Raw genomic sequence first — 26,047 nt, 5'->3', positions numbered from 1 at the left:
ATGCAAAAGTGTGCATGCCTGCTCCTGCACATACATGTGTTTTTTTTTAAAGTGGAGTCTATGACATGTGTTTGTACAGTGTGTCAACACAAATCACCTAGGAGTAGGCTTCCCCAAACACTTTAAAGTACACAACAAGTTGAGTCACACTATCGGTTAACATAGAGTTCCTGGTACTAACCTTTTCCAGCCTCCCTACTATCACTAGGTAAGCAATCTTAGTCTACTCGACACAAGCTGACTCATACTTATTGTTAAAACACGACTTGCCAAAGAACTTTCTGCATGTTTTTTTTTTTCCCCTCCAGGATAGGAAATGATTTCCCGAATTCAAGAGGACAAGAATCTCCATGGCCTTACCTAAACATACTCCTAAAGTGTCCTTACTTCACAGGCTTACTGAGGGCCACTTTTGGCAGTTCTCTGGAAGCTTTTGGATGATTCCCAGGAAGGTGTCCAGAGATCACATTTAGGGACCAGTTGTATTCATACCAGGTTGATTTCTGAGAGAAATTCCACTCCTTACACATGGAGATGGGAGGGAGAAAGGGAATTCTTTCACTGCATAACCCATCACAGAATTCACTTGAGAATTTCTCATTCTAGAGTCCCTAGTCTAGAACTCTCAGCCCCTTGGTTTGGATAAATGTAGACCTATGTGCCATTTCTTTTTATTGCTTTCAAGGCAACTCAGTGTTAACCTGCTATAAAGAAGTTTGTTGTTGTTGTCGTTGATTATGTTATTCTAGGTTTGTTTTTCAACAAATATACCAGATCATGCACATCCAAATGAGTGATACTCTTTCAAATAGTCACTTCGTCATACCATGAACTTGAAAAAGCAAATTCAACAAACATTACTATACCAGGTCCTTAAAGTCACAGTATACCACAAATTAAAAACACATATCTTGGAGCCAGCTGACTTGGGCTGAGGTCCTGACTCTGGCATTTATGTGATCTTCCGAAAAAGTCTCTCTGAGTCTCATTTTTACCCATAAAGTGGTTATCAGGGACTGAGGCTTTGGCCAACCACTGCCTTACTTGTGAGAAAGATGACTGGCAGCCATTTCACAACAGGGGACTGGTAAGGCAAGATAAAAATAGCTGCTCACTATATGTGTGCAAAAAAGGATGGGGAGGGAGATCAGGAGCCAATAAATACTGCCTACTGAAGAGAACAGAAAACTACCTAACTGTGTATGTAAACTAGGATGTGGGTTATATAACAGGAATATTTGAGGTCAGTTGAGAGAAATAAGAATGAGTCCTGATTCTACCTGTTGTTATATATGAGATTTGTGCAAATGGCTTAATTTCCTTGTGCTTCTGTTTCTTCACCTATAAAATGAAGATAATGATACCACTACCTCATAATGCTGTGAAGAGGATTAAGTGAGATAATGCATATAGAGCACTTAGCACCATGCCTGGCCCATCACATGATCGACCTCTCTTTCTCTGTCTCTCAGTGTGTGCGTATGTGTGTGTGTGTAAAATCACCTAAACACAGTCTTTATCTTCTTTCTCCACCTTAGGTGCTTGCATTCCTAGAGGCATGAAGAGGACCAGTACATGAAGAACTATGTTATCCTTTAGAAGATAACATAGAAGGTATTTTTTTGTACCTAAAGCTGTAAAGGTGAGATCACATCATGGAGGAATCAGGAGACAATCTACGGAGGAGTTAGCATATGTGATGAGGCTTCTGGGATGAGTAGATTTTGGACAGTTAGACTTGGTGGGGTAGGTGATCTAGGAGGAGGAGATAGCCCTGCAAAGGCGCAGAGGTAGAAATGTGAGGCATATGCTCAGGGAACAGAGAGTATTCACTTTCATTGGGCAACTGCTCTTAAGACTTCAGCCAGCTCTGACATTCTTTTGTGTTACAAATAGCAGAAAATAAACAGGAAAGGTAGGTTAGGTATCTATTGAATGATAAATAGGTCTAGACCAAAAGTGATGGGGAGACACGGAAGTTTTAAGTATGAGAATGACATGATTAGATTGAACTTTAGGAAAACTTATCTGGCAGAGTTATAAACAAATTGAGAGGGAAGAAGATTGGAAGCCAAGAGATGGCCTAGGAATCTACCGCAACCATCTAAATGAGAGATAACAGGAACTGAACTAGAGTATTGCAGGAGATGGAAAGGAGAAGAGGGACTAAAGAGAAGTTTTCAGTAGGATTTGGTACTGGTAGAATGGCAGGGTGAATTGAAGTAGGAGTCAAAAAATATCCCGATGAAGAGTTATAATGGGAGCACCAGCAAATGTGGTGGGGAAGTGACACAGGTTTGGAGACATGTCTGAGATTAAGTTTGAAGCACTAGCGAGGCATATAATTGGAAATGTCTAGCAGGCAGTTGGAAAAAAGGCAATGAAGCTTTAATGGTGCTATGATTGCACAGGTAATTTTTGAAATGTCTTCTTTGGAATCATTCCAACAAGAATGAATTAAAATCTTTACACTCTATGTACTGACGAGAATGCGCCCTTTTATGTGTAATTCAAAATTTTAAAGATCATACAAAACCATAAAATATGTACGAAAAAGTCCACTAAATTCTGATTTTCTCATAATGACTTCTTCAGCAATCAAAAAATATATATGAAAAGCTTTACTCACAGATCGTTCTGTCTCTGTCTCCGTCTGTCTGTCTGTCTGTCTGTTGTTCTGTCTCTCTCTTTTTCTTATGTTGGTGTCATAGAATGGCCTTTGTCTGTCTTTTAGAAACCCAAACCTGCTTTCTGAGCCAGCAACCAAGCCACATAAAGACAGTAGACTCATTACTTTATAATTATGCCTCATTTCTTGACCACAAAACAGTATTACTGAATTTGATCACCTGCCTTATCCATTCAAATGAGCCTTGAATGACTAGCTATTTCCAAAGGGTAAATTCCCTCAAATGGTCATGAATTGTTACTATTTAGGACATTAGGATATTTGAAAAACAAAACAAAACAAAACATTTCATCTTATGTCACACAATACACAAAAATAAAACTCAAATGGATTAAATTCAGATTCACAAACTTATTTACTTAACAAATATTTATTTATTACCTGCTATGTGCAAGGCACTGTTCTAGGCCCCTGGAATGAATAGTGAATACATCAGACAGAAATCCCTGCCCTTTTGAAACTTACATTCTAACTGGATGAAAAAGTAAACAATAAGTAAATTGTATAGTATGTCAGGAGGTAGTGAGTGCTATGGAAAAAAGAAAAGGTAAAGGAAATTGAGAGGGCTTGAGTAAAGAGAGCTGTAGTTTTAAATTGTGTGAACAAGGGAGGCATTGTTGAAAATCGACATTTAAGCAAAGACTTGAGGAAGATGAAGGAGTTGGCCCTGCTAATATCTGGGGTTAAAGTGTCAGCGACATAGGCAGCTGCCAGGGCAAATGCCCTGAAAAGTGGGAGCATGCCTGGCTAGTTTGAGCATCAACAAGAAGAGCAATATAGCTGGATCAAAGTGAGAGGGGGAGGAATGGTAAGAGGTGAGGTCAGAGAGGCAGTGGAGTGGATGAGGCACATCATTTTAGGGTCTTCTACGCTGTTTTAAAGACTGGCTTTTACTCTGAAAGAAAATGAGAATTATTGGAGGATCTCCAGCAAAAGTGAGATGTAATCTGACTTACATATAAAAGGATCATTCTGGCTACTGTGACAATATACCACAAAGGAAGATGGGGGAAGCAGGGAGACCAGTTAGGAGGATATTGCAGTGAGTTAGGCAATTGACGCTGGTGGCTCAAACTGGGGTGGTAGCAGTGAAGTTGGGGAAAGTGGTCAGAGTCTGAGTATATTTTGAACACGGACCCAGAAGAATTTGCTGATGAATTAGATGTGGTACATGAGAGAAGGAAAGAAGTCCAAGATAACACAAAGGCTTTTTTGGCTTGAGCGACTGGAAGGACAGAGTTGCCATAACTGAAAGTCAGCAAAATTATAGAAACATCCTAAAAATACAATATTGTATATTGATATTATACATTATATAATATTATATAAATTATACATATAATTTATATAGTCTCAGATTGGGAAAGACTTTCTTAGGGAAGGTATGAAACTCAGAAGCTACAAAGGAAAAAACTACTAGATTTAACTACAGCAAAATCCAAACTTCTTTATGGTAAAAAACATAATTTTTTTTAAAAAAATGCTGGCTGGAAAAATGTATATATTGCACTCAGATTAATATTTATAAACTATAAAAAGTACTTCTACAATATTAAAAGATAACTCAATGGAAAAATGGTTTAAAGTCATAAAAAGGCAATTCATGGAGAAAGGAATACCAATTAAGCCAGTAAGCCTATGAAAAAAGGCTTAACCTCATTAAGAAATATAAATTAAAACAACAATGTTTACCCATGATACAAGTAAAAATAAAAGACTAATTTTTCATTGTGGACAGGACTGTGGAGAAAGAGACACTCTTAGCACTCTTAATGGAAGTATAGAATTGTAAAGGATTTATAGTGGGCAATTTTTCATAAGCTACCCAAAATTAAAATGTTCATACCTTTTGATCCAGCAATTCCATTTCTAGGTACCTAATCTATAGAAATAATCACACAAAGCGGGCAGAGATATAGGCAAAAGGATGTTCATTTCACCATTGTTTAATGAAAAACTGGAAATGACCTAAGAATTTGCCAATAGGAGAATGGTTAAATAAGTTGTAGTACATTTATACTATGAAATGGTATTCGACATTAAAATGGATAAGGTATATCTATAGATTTAGTTGTATACAGTGATATAAAGAGATAACAAAATGCTTTTTCAAGTGAAAAAGCAAATTATAGAAAATATGCATTTCACAATTACCTTTATGTTAAAAATCCATGTCGTTGATGATAGTGATGTAATTATTGTGTGTGTGTGCGTGTGTGTGTGTGTGTGTGTGTAAATTTATACAAGGTTTGAGAAAAATGCTAAATTCCTATTGCTCATAAGCAAGGCATGGGATTACACATGTGGGTGAGAGAATTAAGACTTTCTTTTTATTCTCTGTATACTTCTTTGTTCTTTAAAATCTCTTTACAATCAAAATGTATTACTTTTGTAATTTTTAAGTTAAAAAATGAAGGATAAGTCCGATATTGCAAATTTCTGAAAGTTCCCAAAGAAGGATCATAGAGGCAGTAACATGTTTGTTACCTTACATTCACATTGTGCCACTGTGTGGTGTGATGGGAGGGACAGCATCTAATGAGTGCTATGTGGCCTTGGGAAAGACACAACGTTTCTGAGCCTTTGTTTTCTCATATAGAGAATGTAGATAATACCTGCCTTATTTACTTTATTGTCAGTTGTGAAGATAAAATGGAAAAGCAGTTTAAAATTATAAAGCTCTATAAAAATGTGAAAGATATTTAATATTTCACGTGCCAATTTAATGACCCACTTTTTATGAGCAATAGTCAATAACATCAAAATTCAGTCTAAAGCAGAGAAACTAGGTTATTTCTTATTAGTTTATTTTAACAGAATTTTACCTGTCCACATTAGGTCTTACCTAGTAGCAGTGTTCGCATTTTACTTAAATATTCTAGAATGTTTTGTGTTTGTATGAGAGATTCTGGTGCGGATGAGTTTTGGCAATGGTCTTAAATCATATCCTCTACCCCATCTCAGGGCCAACTAGCTTAGACACTAAGCTTTTACTTAATGCCTGCTTTGTACTTAGCCCTCTCCTATGAGTAGGATGCCAGATGTCCAGGTTTGCCTGGGACTGTTATGGTTTACACTGCCCCATTTAATTGTAATAGCACCCCTTTCACTCTCAAAAATGTCTTAGTTTTAATGACCAGTTATATGGTCACCTTACTATGGTCACCAATGGGGCATGGAAGAAAACAAGAAACCCCTGGCTTATAAACACCAGACTAGAAAATTCCTTTACCATCCCAGCTCCCCACCACTGGAAAAGCCAGCATTATTTCTGGGGGAGCCATTATGAAGACCATGGGTCTTTTGGAGAGTTGGTGGACTTAGAGGTAAAGGCAGAACCAAAGCTGAGAAGAGCTGGTGTGGACCTCCAGAGGGCTGCCCTACAAGTTGTTCTCCTCTGCAAAACCTCCTCCTTCAGACCAGTTCTCTTTATTTCATTGCCTAATATGCCTAGCCAGAGACTTATCTGGGGAGAAAACAAGCATTATGTTTTCAATAGTGTAAATAGGTTGAGAAATGTTCACGGCAATTGATTCTTTTCCTCCTAACAGGGAGTTGATGTCTGCTTGTACAGAGGGGGCAGTCTGCTTGTACAGAGGAGGCATAAGGTTGGAAAGAAAGAAGTAATTTTGGAGCACAAGATATCCTGTGGAGTAAGACTCTAGGTTTGCAGGGGGTCATTGGGCCATGAAGGTGGCGGGCAGAAAGGAAGGTGGGTGACAAAGACATGCAATAGTTATGTAAGGGGAAAATGATACTTCATGCTCAATCTATATCTTGGGAAGGGAAAGGCATGTTCTTTCTATGTCACCTCCTGCTCCTTCTTCTTTTCCCCTGCCCTACATGGCCCAGCACCCAGAATTCAAGCCAGTGCTACACTATGTCCTGCATAGATCTGGGAACCAACTTCTCTTTATAGCATTGCTTCAGCAGGAATGTATATTCTTGGGTCTGATCATTGGGCTTACCAATATATTCTGGGAAACATCCTTTCTTAAATTGGGAACTGTCTGTATAAGATGTGGCTCCTACCCTGGAGGGGCTCGCAGTCACTGGATTTAGAGGAGATTCAGTTAATAAATAGGAAACTACAGCAATCAAGTGCTCAGTGTAGAATATTGGCTCTAAGTAAAATGTGATTTTATCCAAGGGAGAGGGATGGTATGTGGGTTTACTGAAAGTTTCACATATGAAAGCATGACTTATCTGTGCTAAGAATATATTTTGATAACAAGAGGAGGGAGGAGAAAATTCTAAGTAGTGATACAAGTCACGGGGAGTCAACTTGGTATAAGCATGGACAGTGAAGGCTGTGAGAAGGAATCAAGCCCGATGGAGTGAAACAGCTTTCTGAGAGGCAGTAGGAAATTAGCTTGGCTAACTCGAGATAGGGTCAAACATTTCCCATAAATTACAGTTCATAAAACATATCTCTGAAACTTGCACATACTTCATGTGACTAAATACTTTGAGGCAATAAATTTGATGGCATTTTTCGGGTGGATAATTTAACCTGTCTAAAGTTCAGATGAAGTGGGGACCGGATCTGGGAAGGCTGGGAATCCAGATTAAGGACTTTAGATTTGATGAAAGAGTCCATAATGGTGTTATTGAAAGATGCTTGATCAGAGTTGAAACATTGGCATGTGGCTGGTACCCAGGATGAAAGAGAAAGAAGTCAGGGAGACTACTTAGGAAGTTGGTATAGTAGACCACGGATGAGAAGCTGAGTACCTGGACCAAGATGGAAGCATCAGACTGGAGAAGGAACAAATTGGAGAATCACTGTAGAGATGGAAACAGTAGGACTTAAGAGATCACGTGGGAAGAGCCAGAGGGGGTCCTTTTCTATCTCAAGGTAACTTAAGCACTAAAGAACTCTATTAGAAGTTCATGTTCACATGAAGACTTAGCACCTGTGCAGCCTACCATCCCCTCCTAGTGAACCCCCTTTCCAAGGAAACCATATAGCACCCATTTAGTTACCTAATTCTGCAAAAATTCAGACTCATCCAATGAAAGTCTTAAAGCATTTATTAGCTCACCAGATTTTGCAAAATTAGGTGAGTGAATAAATGCTGCAAAGTTTCTAACCCGGAAGACATAAGTGTGTAATTCATTTAACTGTCAATTTTGGTGGAGGGTGGTGAGAATTGCCAGGGCTTCAAAAAAGTGTGACAGGTTTGGAGTTTGTTCATATAGAATATTTTTTTTGTTTTTGTTTGTTTGTTTATTTTTTGTTTTTTGCTTCATAACCCCTGTGCTCTTCCTGTGAACCCTATCTCTTGAGAAAAATCTTAGAGCACCAATTTACTAACCTAATTTGTAAAAAATTAGTGAATCAATGCTGTAAGACTTTTACGGAAATATTTGAAATTAATTAGCCTTGTCAGTTTTTATTTTCATAGGCTCTCTTCCAACTATATCCTCCCCACCAAGTATAACTTTTAATAAGATTGATTTTAAACAGTAAAACTTAGAGAATCTGTATACAAAGAGCTTGAAGATTTTAAATACGTGGGTTTATTATTAACACTGTAGCAAATATATCAAAGAGACACGCCCCATGAAAAGTGTTTCAAAGAAACAGAAATCTGCTCTGAGAAAGGTCTGTACCCAGTAAGTAAGCCTGAAAAAGCTTGTTTGCTTGGTGATGCCGACAGATAAGCCTGGCAAACTTCAGTGCAATTGAAGAAGGCAGTTTGAAACACAGCCTAGTCCAGGCAAGCTACTGGTCCCTGGCTGTGCTGGACGAACTTCGACACAATGGTGTTGGCCTTTTGGAAGGTCTTTCTGATCCTAAACTGTCTTGCAGGTAAGGAAAGGATCACCAAACCACCAAAGATAATTGGGAATGGAGTTTTCTTTTAAAATGAAATTGCAAATTTTTACATAAAATGTTCCCTTCAGGTACTGGAAAGGAATTGTGATTAGTATGCTGAGTAAAATAATTTTCGGACATCTTGCTTAGCAAATATGCGCCATGCCAATGTTTGCAGAGGTTGGGGAAGCCTGTAAATAGAATTGTTTTATGTAGCTTCTTAATTAAAAAAAAATTAGAAAAATTACAGTAGCTTTTTTGTTGCTGTTATTGTTTGGAGGTTGAATAGATGAACTTACTCAGAAGCTCAAGTTTGTGCTAAGGATACTTTTTTCTCGGTTTGACTTAAATATTTCCTTTAAGCTCCCTGCGATAGATTTGCTTTGCTACAGCAGGCAAAGACTGGCTGGGAGGGCCTGCCATGCTTTACTATCTAATATTTCTTAGGGACTTGTACTTTTCCTAAGGCTGTATTTTGGAAAATATGAGTGATTTATCATTGTGCACATAATAGGTGTTTTTAGAGATTTGAGCAAAACAAAATCATTTTTAGAGTCAAAATTCTGATGTTGGTTAGACCCACAAGAGATCACTAATTCAGAAAAATCCCTTGGCTAGTTTTTTTTTAAATATCAAATACATTTTGAATCTGTTCTTATGATAAATTAGGTCCATGGTAGATACAATAATACTGTTTCTCAAAAAAAAAACCGATATTTTAAGCCATCGCTAATATTAAGCAGTCATTAGAATGAGGTTTACTAAATATATTTAATGACGTAAGAAAACACTCAGGATAAAATTTTATGTGAAGAAGCAGGATACACACACATCTAGAATAAATTATTAGAAGGTTATATATCAAATTGCTCATAGTTATTACCTCTGGGCGATGAAATTATAGGTTATTTTTATTTTATTCCCCAGCTTTTCCATATTTTCCAGGATTTCTACAAAAAATATTATACTATTTTTATAACCAGAAAAAAGTGTTACTTTTGAAAACTATATGGTTTTTAGTAATAGTTCTGTAAATGTTCCTTACTAAATGCTTAAATAAACATGTTCTATGGAGTCACCAGAAGGCAATACTGCATTTATCCAGGGATCTAACCAGGACTTAGAGCTAGAAAAAGCTGCCTTTCTCAATTTCCATCCTGGTGAGAACAGATGTTACTACTCCCCTTTCCCCAGGAATATTCATTTTAAACCTTAACTTTACATAGTGAAAGTCTTTGTTTACTTTAAAGAGCTTCCAGTCATTAGCTAATGGGGTTGCCCCTGGGCCTCCTGCATCAACCCTCTAAAATCACACCTGTAGTCAACACCTATTTCCCTATGTGAGGCCTTCGTCTGGCACTAGTTTTGGAACAGTTGCAAGAGTGATTTTTACTGTAACTAACACATATATAATTTTCACTGATTATAAATGTAATGTGTGGTCATTGTAGAAAGGTTGGAAAATATGGAAACATGTAAATAAGAAAATAAAAATCGCCAACAATCTTATCACAAATTTGGATGACTTTTTTTCTCCTTTGTAAGTGTATATATTACATTACAAAATTGGAGTTTTACCTTGTATGCAATTTTTTATTTTTTAAAAAATTACCTAGATGGTATCAGGATGTTATTTGATTGTGACTTTTAGAACAAAGCCCAATCGGAGTGACCAATGAATATATCAGAGCCTTTTTTTATATGTATTACTGTAAAACTGGTTTCATTGGCAGATCATATGTACTGTGTATCTATACATATACAATCTAGCTGGCCCAAAGCAAAATATAGTAATGTCAGTCTAGCAGATGGAATGGAAGTATGATATAATGTATTGCTGTTTGTCATGCTTATATATATATGGAAGTAAGAGAAAGATTTCAGTAATATGTATCTGGCATTAGTAGTGTCCATCAGTTGATCCAGATATGGCTATGAAGCAATTGGTAATGTTTCCATCAATATTTAATTTGATGCACTACCTGAACTTGTTTCTTGTTCAGGAAGAATGTCACGTTTTTAGTATCAAACATGGTGCCAGGTACATAATTAGCACAAAGGAAATATTTTTGAAAGACTGAATTACTTTCTTAAATCCTGCTAAGGTCATTATGCTAAGTGAAATAGGTCAGACAACGACAATACTGTATGATCACATTTATATGTGGAATCTAAAAATCCTGAATTTATAGAAATGGAGATTAGAGTGGATAAAACGGTCAAAGGGTACAAACTTCCAGTTATAAGATAAATAAGTAGTTCTGGGGATGTAATTTACAGCAAGCACAATGAGTATAGTTAACAACACTGTCTTGCATACTTGAAAGTTACTAAGAGAACAGATCTTAAGTGTTTTCACCACAAAAAAAGAAATAGTAATTATGTAATTTGATGGAAGTGTTAATTAATGCTATGGTGATAATCATTTTGCAATATATATGTGTATCAAATCAACACTTTGTATACTTAAAACTTATACAATGTTATATGTTAATCCTATGTCAATAAAGCTGGAAAAATAAAAGAATTAATTATTTTCCCAAACTCCAAACATCTAGAAATGATTTTCACATACAAATTTAAAACCAATTTTCTGTACAACTAAGCAAGACAGATTTTATTTTAATCAAAATCTTTCTGATGACTCCTTGGGAAGTCATAGGTTAAATTCCACTTCAGAAAAATAATTTTAATCAAAGATGTCTTTTGTAAAAAGTTCATGCATATCATATTAGTGCTTTTACTATATATTAGTCACCTATTAGAAATATATGTTAATGTTGTTTCTATTTTCTGGAGGAATGTGCTATGTATTTTAAAGCAGCAATATATTTGAACTTCGATTTTATAGTCAGATCCAAAAGCAAGTGATCTTTTGGTTATATTATTTTCTAACTCAAAAATTATATATATATATATATATATGAAATTGCTGGAAATTAAATCACTTCAAATGCATCAGGTTAAATGTGGATATTTGGGGGATATTTTCATTGCAATATAATCCCTCTATAAGTAAAGTGCATGCCACGTTGTAGGTATTAAATAAAGAACGAACAATCATTATCAAAACATGAGGTATTTAAAATCTTTTTAGAGTGTTGATTAATCTAAGAGCATATCCTTTGGATTATTTTCCTTTAATTATATGCACTGATTTTCAACCACATATATATTTTTGTTTGTTTGTTTGTTTTAATTCAGTCAGGTCATGAGTGAAATTGCAATCCTGAATTTTGTTTAAATCAGGTACTAATCTTTATTTTGTTATTTATTCAGTCTTCTTAATGTAGAGATTTTTCTGCCTTTTTCAGTGTTTAAACAATTTCTCAACTTAGAGAAAATTAATTCAAAGGAAGGAGACTTTTTTTCCCCCGACACTCACAGAATCACCTTCAGTTTAAGATTAAATTTACGCCGTTCATCATCCACACGTGGCTATCTAAATTTAAATAAATTCATATTAAACAAAAATAGAAATTCAGTTCCTCAATCACACTAAGCCACATTTCAGGTGCTCCATAACTCCATGTGGATAATGGCTACTGAATTGGACAATATAGAGATAGAACATAACCACCATCATAGAAAGTTCTATTGCACAGTGCTGGGATAGAGGATGATCTCAGAGATTTAAGTAATGTGCACTAATTGAATTATGTAACATTTTTAAAAAGTTCATCTGGAAATATGTAGCTCTTAGCTCTGAAGTATATTGTCACTGTATTAAAGATGAACAATTTGTGAAAATCATCTTTTCCTCAGAATTTAAGAATTGATTTTCGTCCTGAGTATTGGGAATTTGAGCAGTAGGATGGTCTAGAGATATTGCCTCACCAATTGCTACCTACTTACAGGACAATGTATATTATTCTTAAAAATATATTGTCTCACAGTAGATTTGTAGTTACCATCCTTATTCCAAAGTGATATTGTTGAGCTTTTACAGATCTCAAATTATTTATATAATTATGTCTTCTATTTAAAATGCTGAAAATGTTTAAATCAGATTTATAGTTTTCAAATACTTGATTTTCATTTGCCTCCATTCTGGTCTGTGCTATAAATGGCTATTTTCTTCATTGACATGGCAGGCATATATTGTTTCTGTCTTGTTCATTATTGTTTCCCCAGTGTTAGCACTATTTGTGGCACAAGATAGGTGCTCAACAAATATTTTTTGATAGGCACCAGGGTCTCTTCTATTGCTTGCCTTGTGTCAGAACTGTGTTTCCTCTATTTTCAAGCACTTTTGTTGAGAGCAGCCTTTAAAGGGTTTTTGTTTGTTTGTTTGTTTGTTTGTTTGTTTGTTTGGCCTTACATGGCAATAAGTTACCATTATTAACCAATTTCATAACAGATATTGTGACCCAAACTAGAGGATAAAAATGATGGCCAAATAATGCCTTTGAAATCTCTATTTTTAGGGGAAAGTTTCTGGGAACTTAAATAGCCACTAAATCCCCATTCTTTTATTTTGGACACTTAAAAACATCTGGAAGTCATCATTTAGGCATAGCCATAAAAGTGAACGTGATTAACTTCCAAGAGAAATGAGATAGGCTATTTGAGGGCAGGAGAGAGCCACTTAGCCTTCTCCAACAAAATTTCCATCGGAAAGTGTAGTGGCTTTCTGCAGGCAAATTTCATTTTTGGAGGAAGCATGGGAACCAGGCAAACATGGAAAGGGGAACATTGGGAAGAGGGAACTGCATGGAGTTAGAAGGTGTTGCATTGATGTGTATCTTAAAGTGCTTCTCTCAATTCATCAAGACACTGCTTGCCACATAAACGGCCAAGTCTGACAGAGAAGCAGGCTGATAGAAGCAGAGGAGTGCAGCAACCCTTACTAGGAACAGGACATTATAAGCTTAAAAATAAGAAGAGATTTTGCTATAGCAAGATAGTAATGAACGTTCAGCATACATAGAGACAAATTGAGACAATGACTGAAAAGGGGAGGATTCAAAGATCCAAATTCGCAAAGGGAAATGGAGATAAGGCACACAGAGAAGAAAAGGGACGACTGTATATATAACTATACTTTACATGTTCGTAATGGTAACCACACACCAAAGATTCAGAACAGAAGTATATAACATAAAACAAGGACCGGAAGGAAACCCAGCAAAAGACAACCAAAATAAAGAAAACAAACACAAAGACAAGGAAGCAATGGGAACACTGAGCTACCAGAAAGCAAAAGATAAAATGGCTATAAGAAGAGCTCATATTTCAATAATCACCCTAAATGTAAATGGACTGAACTGACCAATAAAAAGGCACAGAGTCACAGACTGGAAGAAAAGGCAAAACCCAACCATATGCTATCTCTAGGAGACACAAGTCAGTTCCAAAGAAAATATAGACTCAAACTGAAAGGGTGGAAAGTGATCTTTCAAGCAAATGGCATTCTGAAAGAAATTGTAAATAATTGGTACAATTTCTCCCTGTCAGTGTTAGCGATAGTTTTGATAGCATTTGCTCACATTCCCTTGGAGCTCCGTGATGTTTGGTCTCGGAAGAAATGGGAGATAGGGCCCTCTGGGTTGGTGGATGGGGGCTGTGGCTCAGCCTTGGTTTTGTAATCACGGCTGGTAAATGTCTATTGTTTCTCTGCTGTCCCTGCTTCTCTGCTTTCTACCCTGATGACTGGTCCCTGTTGCCGACTGCGTGGAGCTCACAGCTGTCCCCGTCAGGGCTGTTCAGAAAACTCAGCGCACCTTCTCCATTCCCCACTCCTCCTCCAGGGAGTTCCAGCTGTGAGACGTAGCTTCTTTGTTTCTCCCAGACCACCGCCTGACACCTAGGGTTCTGACTTGTGGAAGCTCTTATGCTTGTGTGCAGTTTGGGTGTTTTTTGTTGAGCTTTAGATGTTCAGCTTATTGTTCTTTCAAGGGGAGTGATCTGGGGACGTCTATCACTCTGTCATATTTCTGACCCTCCTTCGGTATTGTGTTGGTTCTTCTGGGTCGTTTGTCTCCCCATATAAATTTAAGAGTAAATTTGTCAATATCCACAAAGTAATTTGCTGGGATTCTGATTGGGGCTACATTAAATCTATAGATTTAGTTGGGAAGAACTGACATCTTGACAATAATGAGTCTTCCTATCTATAAGAATGGAATATCTCTCCATTAATTTAGTTTTTTTCTATAATTTCTTTCATCAAAGTTTTCTAGTTTTGCTCATACAGGTCTTGTGTAGATTTCGTTAGATTTATACTTAGGTAAAACCAGACATTTTGTGGGTGCTAATATAAATAGTATTACGTTTTTAATTTAAAATTCCACATGTTCAGTGTTGGTATATAGAAAAGCAATAAACTTTTGCACATTAACTTTATATTCTGAAACCTTGCTATAATTACTCATTAGTTCCAGAAGTTTTTTTGTTGATTCTTCTGGATTTTCTACATAGTCAATCATGTTATCTGTCATTTTCTTCACAATTTGTATATCTTTTTATTTCCTTTTTGTGTCTAACTGCATTAGTAAATACTTCCAGTATGAGGTTGAAAATGAGTGATGCGAGAGGCATCCTCTTCCTGATCTTACTAGGAAAGCTTCTAGTTTTTTTTTTCATCATTAAGTATGATGCTAGTTGTAGGTTTTTTATAGATGTTTTATCAAGTTGAGGAAGTTTCCCTCTATTCCTAGTTTGCTGAGTGTTTTTAACATAAATGAGCATTGGATGCTCTCAAATAATTTTTCCGCATATATATTTATATGATTGTGTGATTTTTTTCTTTAGCCTGTTGCTGTGATGGATTACATTAGTTGATTTGTTGAACCAGCCTTGCATAACTGCAACACATCTCACTTGGTTATGGTGTAGAATACTTTTTATACATTGTTGGATTTGATTTGCTAATATTTTGTTGAGGAATTTTTTCATCTATGTTAATGATAGATATTTGATTTCTTTCATTGTAATGCTTTTGTCTGGTTTTAGTATTAGGGTTATGTTTCCATCATAAAATGAGTTAAGAAGTATTCCCTCCATTCTATCTTCTGAAAGAAATTGTAAATAATTGGTACAATTTCTCCCTTAAATATTTGGAAGAATTCACCAGTGAACCCACCAGTCAAGCACCTAGGCCAGGTGCTTTCTATTTTGGAAGATTATTAATTATTGATTCAATTTTGTAAATAGATATAGACTAGATATAGGCCTGTTCAGATTGTCTACTTATTTTTGTGTGAGTTTTGGCAGATAGTGTCTTTCAAGGAATTGGTCCATTTCATCTAGGTTATTGAATTTGTGAGCATAGAATTGTTTCTTGCATCTCTTTATTATTCTTTTAATGTCTATAAAATCTGTAGTAAGATGTCTTTTTCATTTCTGATATTAGTAATTTGTGCCCTTTGTATTTGTTTTTAGCCTGGTTAGAATCTTATTAATTTTATTGACCTCTTCAATAAAATTGGCCTTATTAGTTTTATTTATTTATTTCTTGTTTTCAATTTCATTGATTCCTGCCCTAGATTGCATTACTTCATTTCTTCTTCTGATTACTTTGGATTTAATCTGATGTTTTTTTCTAGTTTCTTAAGGTTCAAGCTTAGATGATTTATTTTAGTTCTTTCTTCTTTTCTAATATATGTCCTCAATGGTGTAAATTTTTCTCTAACCACTGCTTTTGTTGCATACACAAATTTTGATAAGTTGAGCTTTCGTTTTCATTTAGTTCAAAATGTTTTTAAATTTCTCTTGAGTTTCTTCTTGAAACATGGGTTATTTAGAAGTATATTATTTAATCTCCATGTATTTTGGAACTTTCCAGTAATCTTTTTGTTACTGATTTCTACTTTAATTCCATTGTAGTCTGACAGGAGACATTGTATCAATTCTATTATTTTATATTTATTAAGGTTTGTTTTTAAATTTGTTATGGCCCAGAACCTGGTCCATCTTGGTGAGTATTCATAGTGTTTTAAAGTACATCTCTTTGTATAGAACACTCCACTCAATAACAACAGAATACACTTTTTTCCCAAGCACCAACAAAACATTTGCCAAGATAAACCATGTGCTTGTCCAAAAAAAAGACCTCAACGCATTTAAAAGAATTTAAATCATACAGGGTCAAAATAAATGAATGGGACTGCATCAAACAGAAAAGCTTCTGCTCAGCAAAAGAAACTGTCCACAAGGTAAAGAGACAAACATCTAGATGGGAAAATACGTATGCAAACAACGCCTCTGATAAGGGCCTAATATCCAAAATATACAAAGAACTCATATGACTCAATAACAACAACAACAACAAAACAATCCAATCAAAAAATGGGCAGATGACTTGAACAGACATTTCTCCATAGAGGACATACGAATGGCCAACATATGAAAGGATGCTCAACATTGCTAGCTATTAGGAAAATGAAAATCCAAACCACAATGAGATACCGTCTCACACCTGTTAGAATAGCTGTTATCAACAGGACAAGTAATAACTAATAATGGAGAGGATGCGGAGAAATAGGAACACTCATACACTGCTGGTGAGACTGTAAATTGGTACAGCCACTATGGAAAACAGTATAGAAGTTCCTCAAAAAACTAAGAATTGATCAACTGTGTGATTCAGCAATCCCCCTACTGGATATTTACCCCAGAGACTTGAAAACTCATATCCAAAAAGATATTCGCACACTGATGTTTATAGCAGCATTATTCACGGTGGCCAGAACATGGAAGCAACTGCAGTGTCCTATGACAGATGATTGGATAAGGAAGCTGTGGTACATATATAAAATGGAATATTACTCAGCCATAAGAAGAGACAAAATACTGCCATTTGTGACAACATGGATGGACCTCGAGATAATCATGCTAAGTAAAATAACCCAGACAGAAAAAGTTGAAAATCACATGATATCAGTTATATGTGGGATATAAACCTAAAAGCAACAAATGAGCAAGACAAACAAACAGAGACTCATGGACATGGACAATAGACTAGTGGTTACCAGAGGGTAAGGGGGAGAGGGGAAAGGGGAGGTAGATGGTGTAAATAAGTCAAATATGTGGTGACAGAAAGAAATCAAACTATGGGAGATGAACATATAATGTAAATATATATATATATTGCTGTTAAAATGCACAGCAGAAAGATACTATTTCGTTAACCAATGTCACCATAAAAAATAATTAATTAATTTAAAAAATAAAAAATAAATTATACGTAAAAAATAAATAAATCCTACAGAGTCTTTTCTCTGAGCACAATGAAAATCAAGAACAGAAAGACAATAAGAAAGTCTCTAAACACTTGAAAATTATACAACACAATTGTAAATAATCTATGGATCAAAGATTAAGTCTCAAAGGAAATTTAAAAAATATGCATAGAACTGAATGGAAATGAAAATATATAGAAACATGTAACATGCAGCTAAAGAAGTGCTGAGAGAGAAAATTATAATACTAAATGCTTACATTTGAAATGAGTAAATGTTTCAAGTCAATGATTGATGTTTCTTCATCAAGGATCTAGAAGAAAAACGAAATAATTCCAAAGCAAGCAGAAGAAATGAAACAATAATGAGCTGAAATCAATGGAATTGAAACAGGAAAACTGTATGAAAAATTGAATGAAATAAAAATCTGGTTCTTTGGTGAACCTTTAGCAAGACTGGTAAAAAAAAAAGCTATAAGACACAAAACATCAATATCAGAAGTGAAATATCACTATAGATCACTATAGTAAGATATCACTATAAATTCTGCTGTCATTAAAAATATAATAAGGGAATATTAGATTCACATGCAGATTTAAGAAATAAGACAAAGATCTCATGTACATTTTGCACAGCTCAACTCCCCATGGTAATATATTGTAAAACTATAGTATATTATCACAATCAGGACACTGACATTGATACAATACACCAATCTTCTTATTTCTCCAGTTTTACTTGTACTTATGTGTATGTGTATGAATTTAATTCTATACAATTTTCAAGTAAAAATTATTGAGGACCCCAAAGAGTTTTTGCTACGTGGGTTATTTCTATCTACATTTACTGTTTTAGAAAGTAAAACAAAACAAAACAAAAATACATAAATGCCATTAGCCACCAGAACAATGACATCATGTAGCTTTTAGAACATTCATTGTACACTCATGAAAGGATGAGAGTTAAAAAGAAAAATAATATCTTAGTATTATTATTAACATAATTTTGATCTTTTAGGCTAACAAAATGGTCTTAGGGATAGGGCAACAAACTCATTCTGCTTTGCGGGGGGAGGCGGATTTTCTGGTTTAAGCACTAAAGTCCTAGCAAAACCAATATGATTTGCCTGAGACTCACCCAGTTTTACAATGAAAGTCCCATATTCAAGGGACCTCCTCAATTTGGGGCAAACTGGATTGGTTGTTCTCCATACTCATGGACCTTTCTGAGTTTCCAGACAACACTTTGAGAACCTCTATTTAAGGCCATCCAGAAGAAATTCCCAGTTCAGTGCTATTACCTCACCATCAGGATTTTAGTATCTTCACATTGTAATTTATTAAAAACTTCCCTACTCCATGCCAATTGCTTGCTCAGATTTCCTATATGGTTCATTTTACCTTCTTCTCTTTACCTTGGATTCTTCAAATAAGATGTCCTTGAAAGTGCTTTGTAATGAAAAAGTATCATCAGAATGTGAATGTGTTCCACTGTCTTTTTGGTGATTATCTTTTCAGGTCAAGTTAGCGCAGTGCAAGTGACCATCCCAAACAGTGTCATGAATGTGACTGCTGGATCTAATGCCACTCTTATCTGCACCTACACCAGCACTGTGGCCTCCCGAGACAAGCTTTCCATCCAGTGGTCATTCTCCCATGAAAAGGAGTCACAGCCAATTACCGTAAGAACATTCTTCCTAAGCTATTTCCCTTTGGTAGTTCTGAAATAAACTGTTGGGAGTCAGTGTATGAAGGAATGGTAAGCCAGTGATAACAGTAGGAGAACCTCAGATACAGAATCTGAAGATACCTGTTGAGGGAAACCGTTATCTAAGTGACTTGGCCTTTGTCCTGTTTTCATGTTCAGTTATAGCTTGTTATCTCAATTTTGTGTAAGTCAACATCAAGTAATCATGTATACTAGAGTAGACAGGAATGGTCCTTATTGTAGGTAAAATGAGCAGTAGTTCTTAAAGGGCTTCCCACACCAAAAAGAATCTCCCTGCCTCTTATTTCTTGAAGACCCCAGTTCGAATGTATGTGCTAATTGATCTGCCGATCTCTGTCAATATCTGGGATCTGCTCGTCAAATGAAGTAGCTCATGGTGCAGGACTGAGTCTTGGTGCAATGAGAATCTCAAGATGGGTGGAGAAAGGTCAAAGTAGCAATGCACTTTGGGTAATTAAAGATAGCAGGAGGCTAGAGGATAGGGGATAGGAAGGGTAGGCCAGGGTCTAGGGGATGAAGTTGCCAGAGGAGGGTAGGTGAAAGTCAAAGGAGGAGAATGATTCTAACTGCAAGCTGCCTGGTCCCAGGTTTTTTCCATCTGGCCTTAAGGGTAACTGAATCTTTAAATTAGCCCAAGGGTTAAAATTGTATACTCAAAGTGTGTGTGTGTGTGTGTGTGTGTGTGTGCATGAGTGTGCAAGGATGTATGCTAACACATATCCCTTGAGGGAAAAGGTCCATAGCTTTCATTAGATTTTCAAAAGGATGTATAATCCAAAACAAAGAATTCTGAAAAGAGACAAATAAGTGTGGTTTGGAATGGCTGGATGTAGTTTAGTCGGGCCTTGAAGGAAAGGAAGGGTTTTGGTTAGTAGAAAGTTAGAGAGAGAGTGAGTTGAGTGGGCCGGAGGAGGCCCAAGGGCAAAGGTGGAGAAAAAGAAGGACATTAACTTGGACAAGTCACATTTTGGCCAGTGATACTTCATTCATCACTGGTCTTTTGGAAGTGTTGAGTCCTTTCTTCAGCAGAGGTCCTTGAACACTTGTTTAACAGGCAACACTATTCAAGAGGAGATTTCAACAATTCCACACTCTAATTAAAGTTTCACAATTTTGCTTAGTACTGGTTACTTTAGACGAGTATCTGAATCACTCTCTGCCTCTTTTCAAAATATGATAGAACAGTAATACTTTTCTACCTGCCTCATGGGGAATCATCTTACATAATGCATATGGAAATACTTGAAAAATAATATAAAGCCCTGCAAGTTTCACCCCTTGTAAACACTGTTATCATTATCATTATTATCAGCAGCAGCAAAAGTAAGTCCACCACTTTCCATCATCCAAAATGTCCTGACCCAAGACCTTACATGTTGCAATCAACTAATAAATCATTCCTTTCCTTTGCAGGCTGCTCTCTTGGATTGTGGATAATAATAATCACATGATGTTTCTTCCTTTTAAAATTTACATTCCTAACTAAAATTTTCAATACGTTCTTTATTTGGAGTCTTATAGTTCTCATTTTTCCAGTAAAAGCTGAATATAGAAAAGCCTTGCCAATCTATTTTGAAATTTTTTAATGCTTGGTCCTCAAATCAAGATGTCTTCAACTGCCTGAAGGTCAGGTCAGGCCAGTCTGAATTCAAAAGCACAAAATCTTCTTTATGCCTCCTCTGACACTAGAATTTACAAGTCCACCTCTTCTGGAACTGTTGGGCTGGTGAAGAGCTAGGAGATGCAAGGTCAAAGGAGATTTTGACCAGCAATAAATCTTTCGCTAGACCTAGATATGCAGTGGAAGAAGGTATAGTAATTGATCTGACTGTGGCTTGAGCTCAAGACATGCCTTAGAGGCCCTTTAAAAATAAAATTCATTAACAAATAAGTACTTATTGAGTAGCTTATTTACTTGCCATTTGCCTCATTCTTCAAAATGTCTGGTACAGGCAGGACAAGTCATTTAAGGTATCTACTCTTTTGAGATGTCCAAATCAAAGGAAGTCTTCTGGATTGAGCCATTGAATCTGTAAGAATATGCCCCTTGTGTCATAAAATATTCTAGATGCTTCTCCAAGTGCATGAGACCTATGCTATGCCTGTGCCTTGGCAGCATGAAAGACAGAGTAGAGTAGGGCCAGCTCCTGGCTTGGAGACAGTGAAAACCACCTTCAAAAAGGCAACCTTTCTTTTCCTCCTCTTTTCTCATCTTGCTTCAGCTTACCCAACAAGATCACCATTATAACTATGCTTAGGTCTTTACTTCTAGAGAACTGGAGTCCTTCCTCCTCTTCCCCATACCTTACAGGCCTGTGCTTCTCTCTGCTTTTCCAGATGAGTAGTTTTGGAACCTTAGTGGAAACCACCTGATGGATGTCAGTTCTACTCCTTGCCCTGCTTCTTGCTGGCTGCATGACCTTAGATAACACCTTTCAGAGGTTCAGTTTTTCCTAATGTAAAATGGAGCTACTTAGCTACTTTACAGGCTTACTGTGAAGATTAAATGACATGATGCTTGTGAAACACTAGGAAACCTTCCACATAGTAACCATTCAATAAATGTGAGTTATTATTATCAACAACATTACTCACAAAATGGTGACTTTGCAAAATCCTTATACCATCTATACCCCTGGGTCATGGGCACTAGGGAACCCAGCCCAACAAGATATACTTAGTATAGCTGAACAGCTGGGACAGAGCTCTTGCGGGGAATCCTGGCCCATAATTGGCTTCCAATTCCACTGCCTACGAGGTCCTTTCTCTGCCTGCTCCTTATCCCAGAATGGAGAGCCAGCTCAACAAAGAGGTTTCAGATATCTTAGGTTGAGATGTTATTTTTCAAAAAGAGATTTGGCTTCTCTTTCAAATTTGTTTCTTCTTTGAGCACTTCCATGCATTCAGAATTCTGTAGAGCATGTTGTATATTAATCTAAGGATGGCTGGTGGGATATTTGGGGGATGGTAAAAAGATTCTGCTGTGCTATTAGACTGACCACTGAGTAATTCAGTTCAACTCCTGGTTTATGTGACAGTATATCATGTAGCATTCGACTCTCAGATCCACCCATTTCTGCTCAAACACAGCACAGCTCGTGTCTCAATACTGAGGGTATGGAGGAAAAGGCAGTCAGTCAGTGTCTAAAAATGGTGCATGCAAGAGACGCTCGGGGAAGATGTAGCTGGACCTCTCAGGTAAGAACATCTATTGGTGTACTACTGGATCCCTTCATTGTTTGGAGTTTCTAGGGCAATGGCACCACCTTTGAGGAGTGGGAAGGGAGGGTATGACTTCGGTAACAATCCAGATCAGCACAAACCTCTGGCAATAGTCTTGAGTTTGCCTTCTCATGCTTCTGTCTGGAATTCTTTTCAGCCTCCTCCAAAAGGCTCAGGACCCTACTGCCTCGAACACGGCGCTGGTCAACTCTTGCTGTAGGCTCATCTTCTCCTTCTCCCAAATCATTGTGTTATAAAGAAGCAGTTGACTCCAAAGCCTAGTGTTTCTCAATACCCAGGGGAGGATGTTATCTCTTACTGACTTTCCCTTCCAAGGAGTTCCTTTGATGAACAGGGACTATAGAAGTATCACACAAGTCTTCTGACCAAGAGGGCCAGGCTATTCATTAGCATGGTCCTCCTCTTAGAAAAGCCCTCCTCTAGGAAGACATGTGCAACTTCAGATGATCAGTCCCTCAGCAGGGACTCTTAGCTGAAGACTCTAGGCTCCAGAACAGGAAGGCTAGCATGGAAGTTGCAGGTGATCTGTTGCCCCTCTGATCACACCAATGGCCTCCTCTTCCACCTAGCCAGTCATTGGTAAAATCACGGAGACCTCAGCTGCCTATGAACAAAACAAGCATTGACCTTACTAAGCTTGGGTCTCTTAGACAATATTTGCACTTCTATAATATCCATAGTGGAAGAAACCCTTTGCCATCCTTATCTCTCCAACACATGTATAATGTGTACAACTTCTTTTCAGAATCTAGTGTCTTCATATTTTCTAGCTGCTCAGATTCTCCCATCCTGGCCTCTCCTCTACAGATAGCATTATATCAAATGCTTTTTAAATGTTGGCAGGGTGGAGGTGTTCCCCCTTCTCAGGGGCATCTGAAAATGAGGAAAGTGTTGGTTTAATTATAATAAATGAGAGCCAATACTGGCATTTAGTGAGTGGCAACTAGAGATACTAAATGTTTTGCAATACATAGGATAGACTCACACAAGAAAAAATTATCTGCCCAAAGTGCTAGTGTTATACTCATTGAGAAATACTCCAAATTCTTCCCTTTCTATCACCCCTTCCCATCAAAGTTTATCCATTCTGTGTCCCATTCTCTCAAGTGTGTATTTTTGCTAAATATGATAAATTAATTGAACATTAAGGTGTTAGGAACTGATAGTAATTTATTTTGTTCTCTTACAAAGAAAATCACTCAAACAGAGATCTTCTGTGCCTTCGTCCCAAAGAAGCAATTCAAATAATAGGTATTTCAGGCAAACAGCAGGCTTGGAAGGGAGTTGTTTATGGGCAAGAAAGTCTTCCTTTTGGTGTTCTATTTCTTCTATGTGCAATCCTAGCCCCCAGTATAGTCCAGAGAAAATTCTGGGCTTTAGACCATTGTTACATTACACTTATCCTCTTCTATGGCTGGCCCCTTTATGAACAATGCAGGAAAGCAAGAAGCTGGAAAAGAAAGAATGGGTGGTTTGCTATGGGCTTCCATGCTCTCCACATTTCCAAAAAGAACCCACAAAATCAGCTCTAGAGGCTAAAGGCATTTATTAGCTACAACTCAGTCTCAAACAGAAAGCAGGCTGATTCTGTCAACTCTTTTTATTTATGTTCCAACCTTTAGTTAGAGAGCAGTCTCACGAAGCTGAGGAAAAAGATCTTTTGGGACAAATCTGGCTTCCATCTTCCTCGCTTCATGTGGATAGGAATTTGGCACAGTAAGAGGAGAAAGTTATTGCAGCTGGCAGACATCGAAGGCATCACGTGGTGAACCTACTGGCTATGGGAAGAAGCATTACAGCAATGAATAATAGCAATTGGCAGAAGAAGGGTCAGGCTGGGGTAAGGGATGAAATGGCCCTGAAAGTGAAAAGTTGCTTGGGAATCATCTTCCTCACCTAAGACAGGACTATAAGTGCCATTTTAATATGTTCAGCAGGAATTGAGAGGTCTGGATTCCAGATCTGACTATAAATTGTGTGACCTTGGGAAAATCACTTCCTGTATTGGGGCCTCAGTGTCCTTTTCTGTAATAGAGGAGGATGAATTAGAGGTTGCAAACTGGAGGCTTATGGGCCTGATTTGGCCAAAGGATGTGCATTGGTTGGCCCAATATTTTGTTTGTTTCTACAGTTCGAAAGCCTTGTTTGTATTGGCTCTCTAGTTCATCACAGTCCCCACTATTCTTTCTGATCTTACTACTATTTACTAGCTCCTCCCAGCCATTTCCCATAATTCTCATATCCATCTGGCTCCTGAAGAGTCCTCACCCTTAGAAACCATGAGCTAAATGATTTTTAAGGGGGTCTTAAAACTAATGTGCTGTTATGACGCCACATTCAGCTTCTAACATCACCAATGGGCAGGCAGAGAGGACCTTGAGGGGGAAAGTAGGGAAGTTTGCCATTAACATAACCACAAAAGGCAAGTGGGCATAAAATTAACAAGTGCCACTTAAGGAAACACTTGGGTGGATTTTATTAAAGCAGACTCTCTCCACCCCCACCCCAAGGATGTAGCTTGTTGAACATCCGTGACTTTTCTTGGACCTCAATTGCTTTGATCTCTAAATTAACAATAATATACTTTCTTAGAAAAGTGTACAAGCCTCACAGGATCATGGCTGGGCCTTGACCATCGTTCAGCTTTGATTTTTAAAAGTTATTCTTTTGTGGAGAATAGAACCAAGTTGCAGCCCTTCTTGTGCGATTAGGAAGAAAATTCATTTTATTATTTAATCTATAAGGACTGTATGACAGAGTGTATTTCCTCTACTAGAAAGCCCCTCTATTTATGTGTCTAGCCACTGGCTAGCTCTGGGGACTTTCTTTCTCACACAGCACTCTAAGGATAAGGCCGTTCCTTTTTAGGACCCCATTGTTCTTCCTCCTTAGCCCCATTCCTATCCCTGGAGCTCTTTAGTATTATTTTTGAGAGAGCAAAATATAAGCTACAGTGTGAGGAACTAGAACAGAAGAGTTGGTGGAAGTTCTTTTCATAGGGAAGTTTGTGATTTCGGTAGGTGTGGATGGATGAGTTGAATTATAAATGGATAATTCAGGGCAGGAAAGAAAGCTGTTAGAGATGTTAGAGAACTGGAAGAGAAAGACAGACTGTTTTCTCCTTAGATATGTTCTTTCCTTTGAGTTTTCCCTCAGAATATGTTTTCTGCCTTAGTTTAAAAATATGTTGGCTTTCTGCTTGAAGAAGAATGCCTTTGAATTTATCTAGCCAATATATTTTGGCTTGCTGATTACCTTTCCTCTCTCATTAGCTTATTAAGGCAAGGAGCACTGGACAAAGAATTAGAAGAACTGGATTCTAGAACAGTCCCAACTGTTAAATTTGCCTTTCTTTCTTGTTCCGTCCTTCCTTCCTTCCTTCCT

General features: G+C 37.0%; 1 protein-coding gene across 3 annotated transcripts in view; it reads left to right on the top strand.

The window, feature by feature from the left end:
- Nucleotides 1-1,539: 1,539 nt before the first annotated feature.
- The window catches only part of VSIG1 (V-set and immunoglobulin domain containing 1), a 37,909-nt gene continuing 13,401 nt past the window's right edge, over nucleotides 1,540-26,047 (top strand). The window contains exons 1-3 of one of the 3 annotated variants that reach the window (XM_039879715.1): nucleotides 1,540-1,614; nucleotides 19,210-19,373; nucleotides 22,511-22,618. In XM_039879715.1, coding sequence (XP_039735649.1) covers nucleotides 19,251-19,373; nucleotides 22,511-22,618 — 231 coding nt within the window. In that variant the 5' untranslated portion in view covers nucleotides 1,540-1,614; nucleotides 19,210-19,250. Of the gene's footprint in view, nucleotides 1,615-6,842; nucleotides 8,505-19,209; nucleotides 19,374-22,510; nucleotides 22,619-26,047 lie in introns of those variants that run through there. The other 2 variants (XM_039879714.1, XM_039879716.1) reach the window with 2 other exon arrangements.

This window comes from Pteropus medius, unplaced genomic scaffold (genome assembly GCF_902729225.1).
Source record: "Pteropus medius unplaced genomic scaffold, Ma_sr-lr_union100, whole genome shotgun sequence".
Classification (NCBI taxonomy): domain Eukaryota; kingdom Metazoa; phylum Chordata; class Mammalia; order Chiroptera; family Pteropodidae; genus Pteropus; species Pteropus medius.
This window is presented reverse-complemented; position numbering and strand designations above follow the sequence as displayed.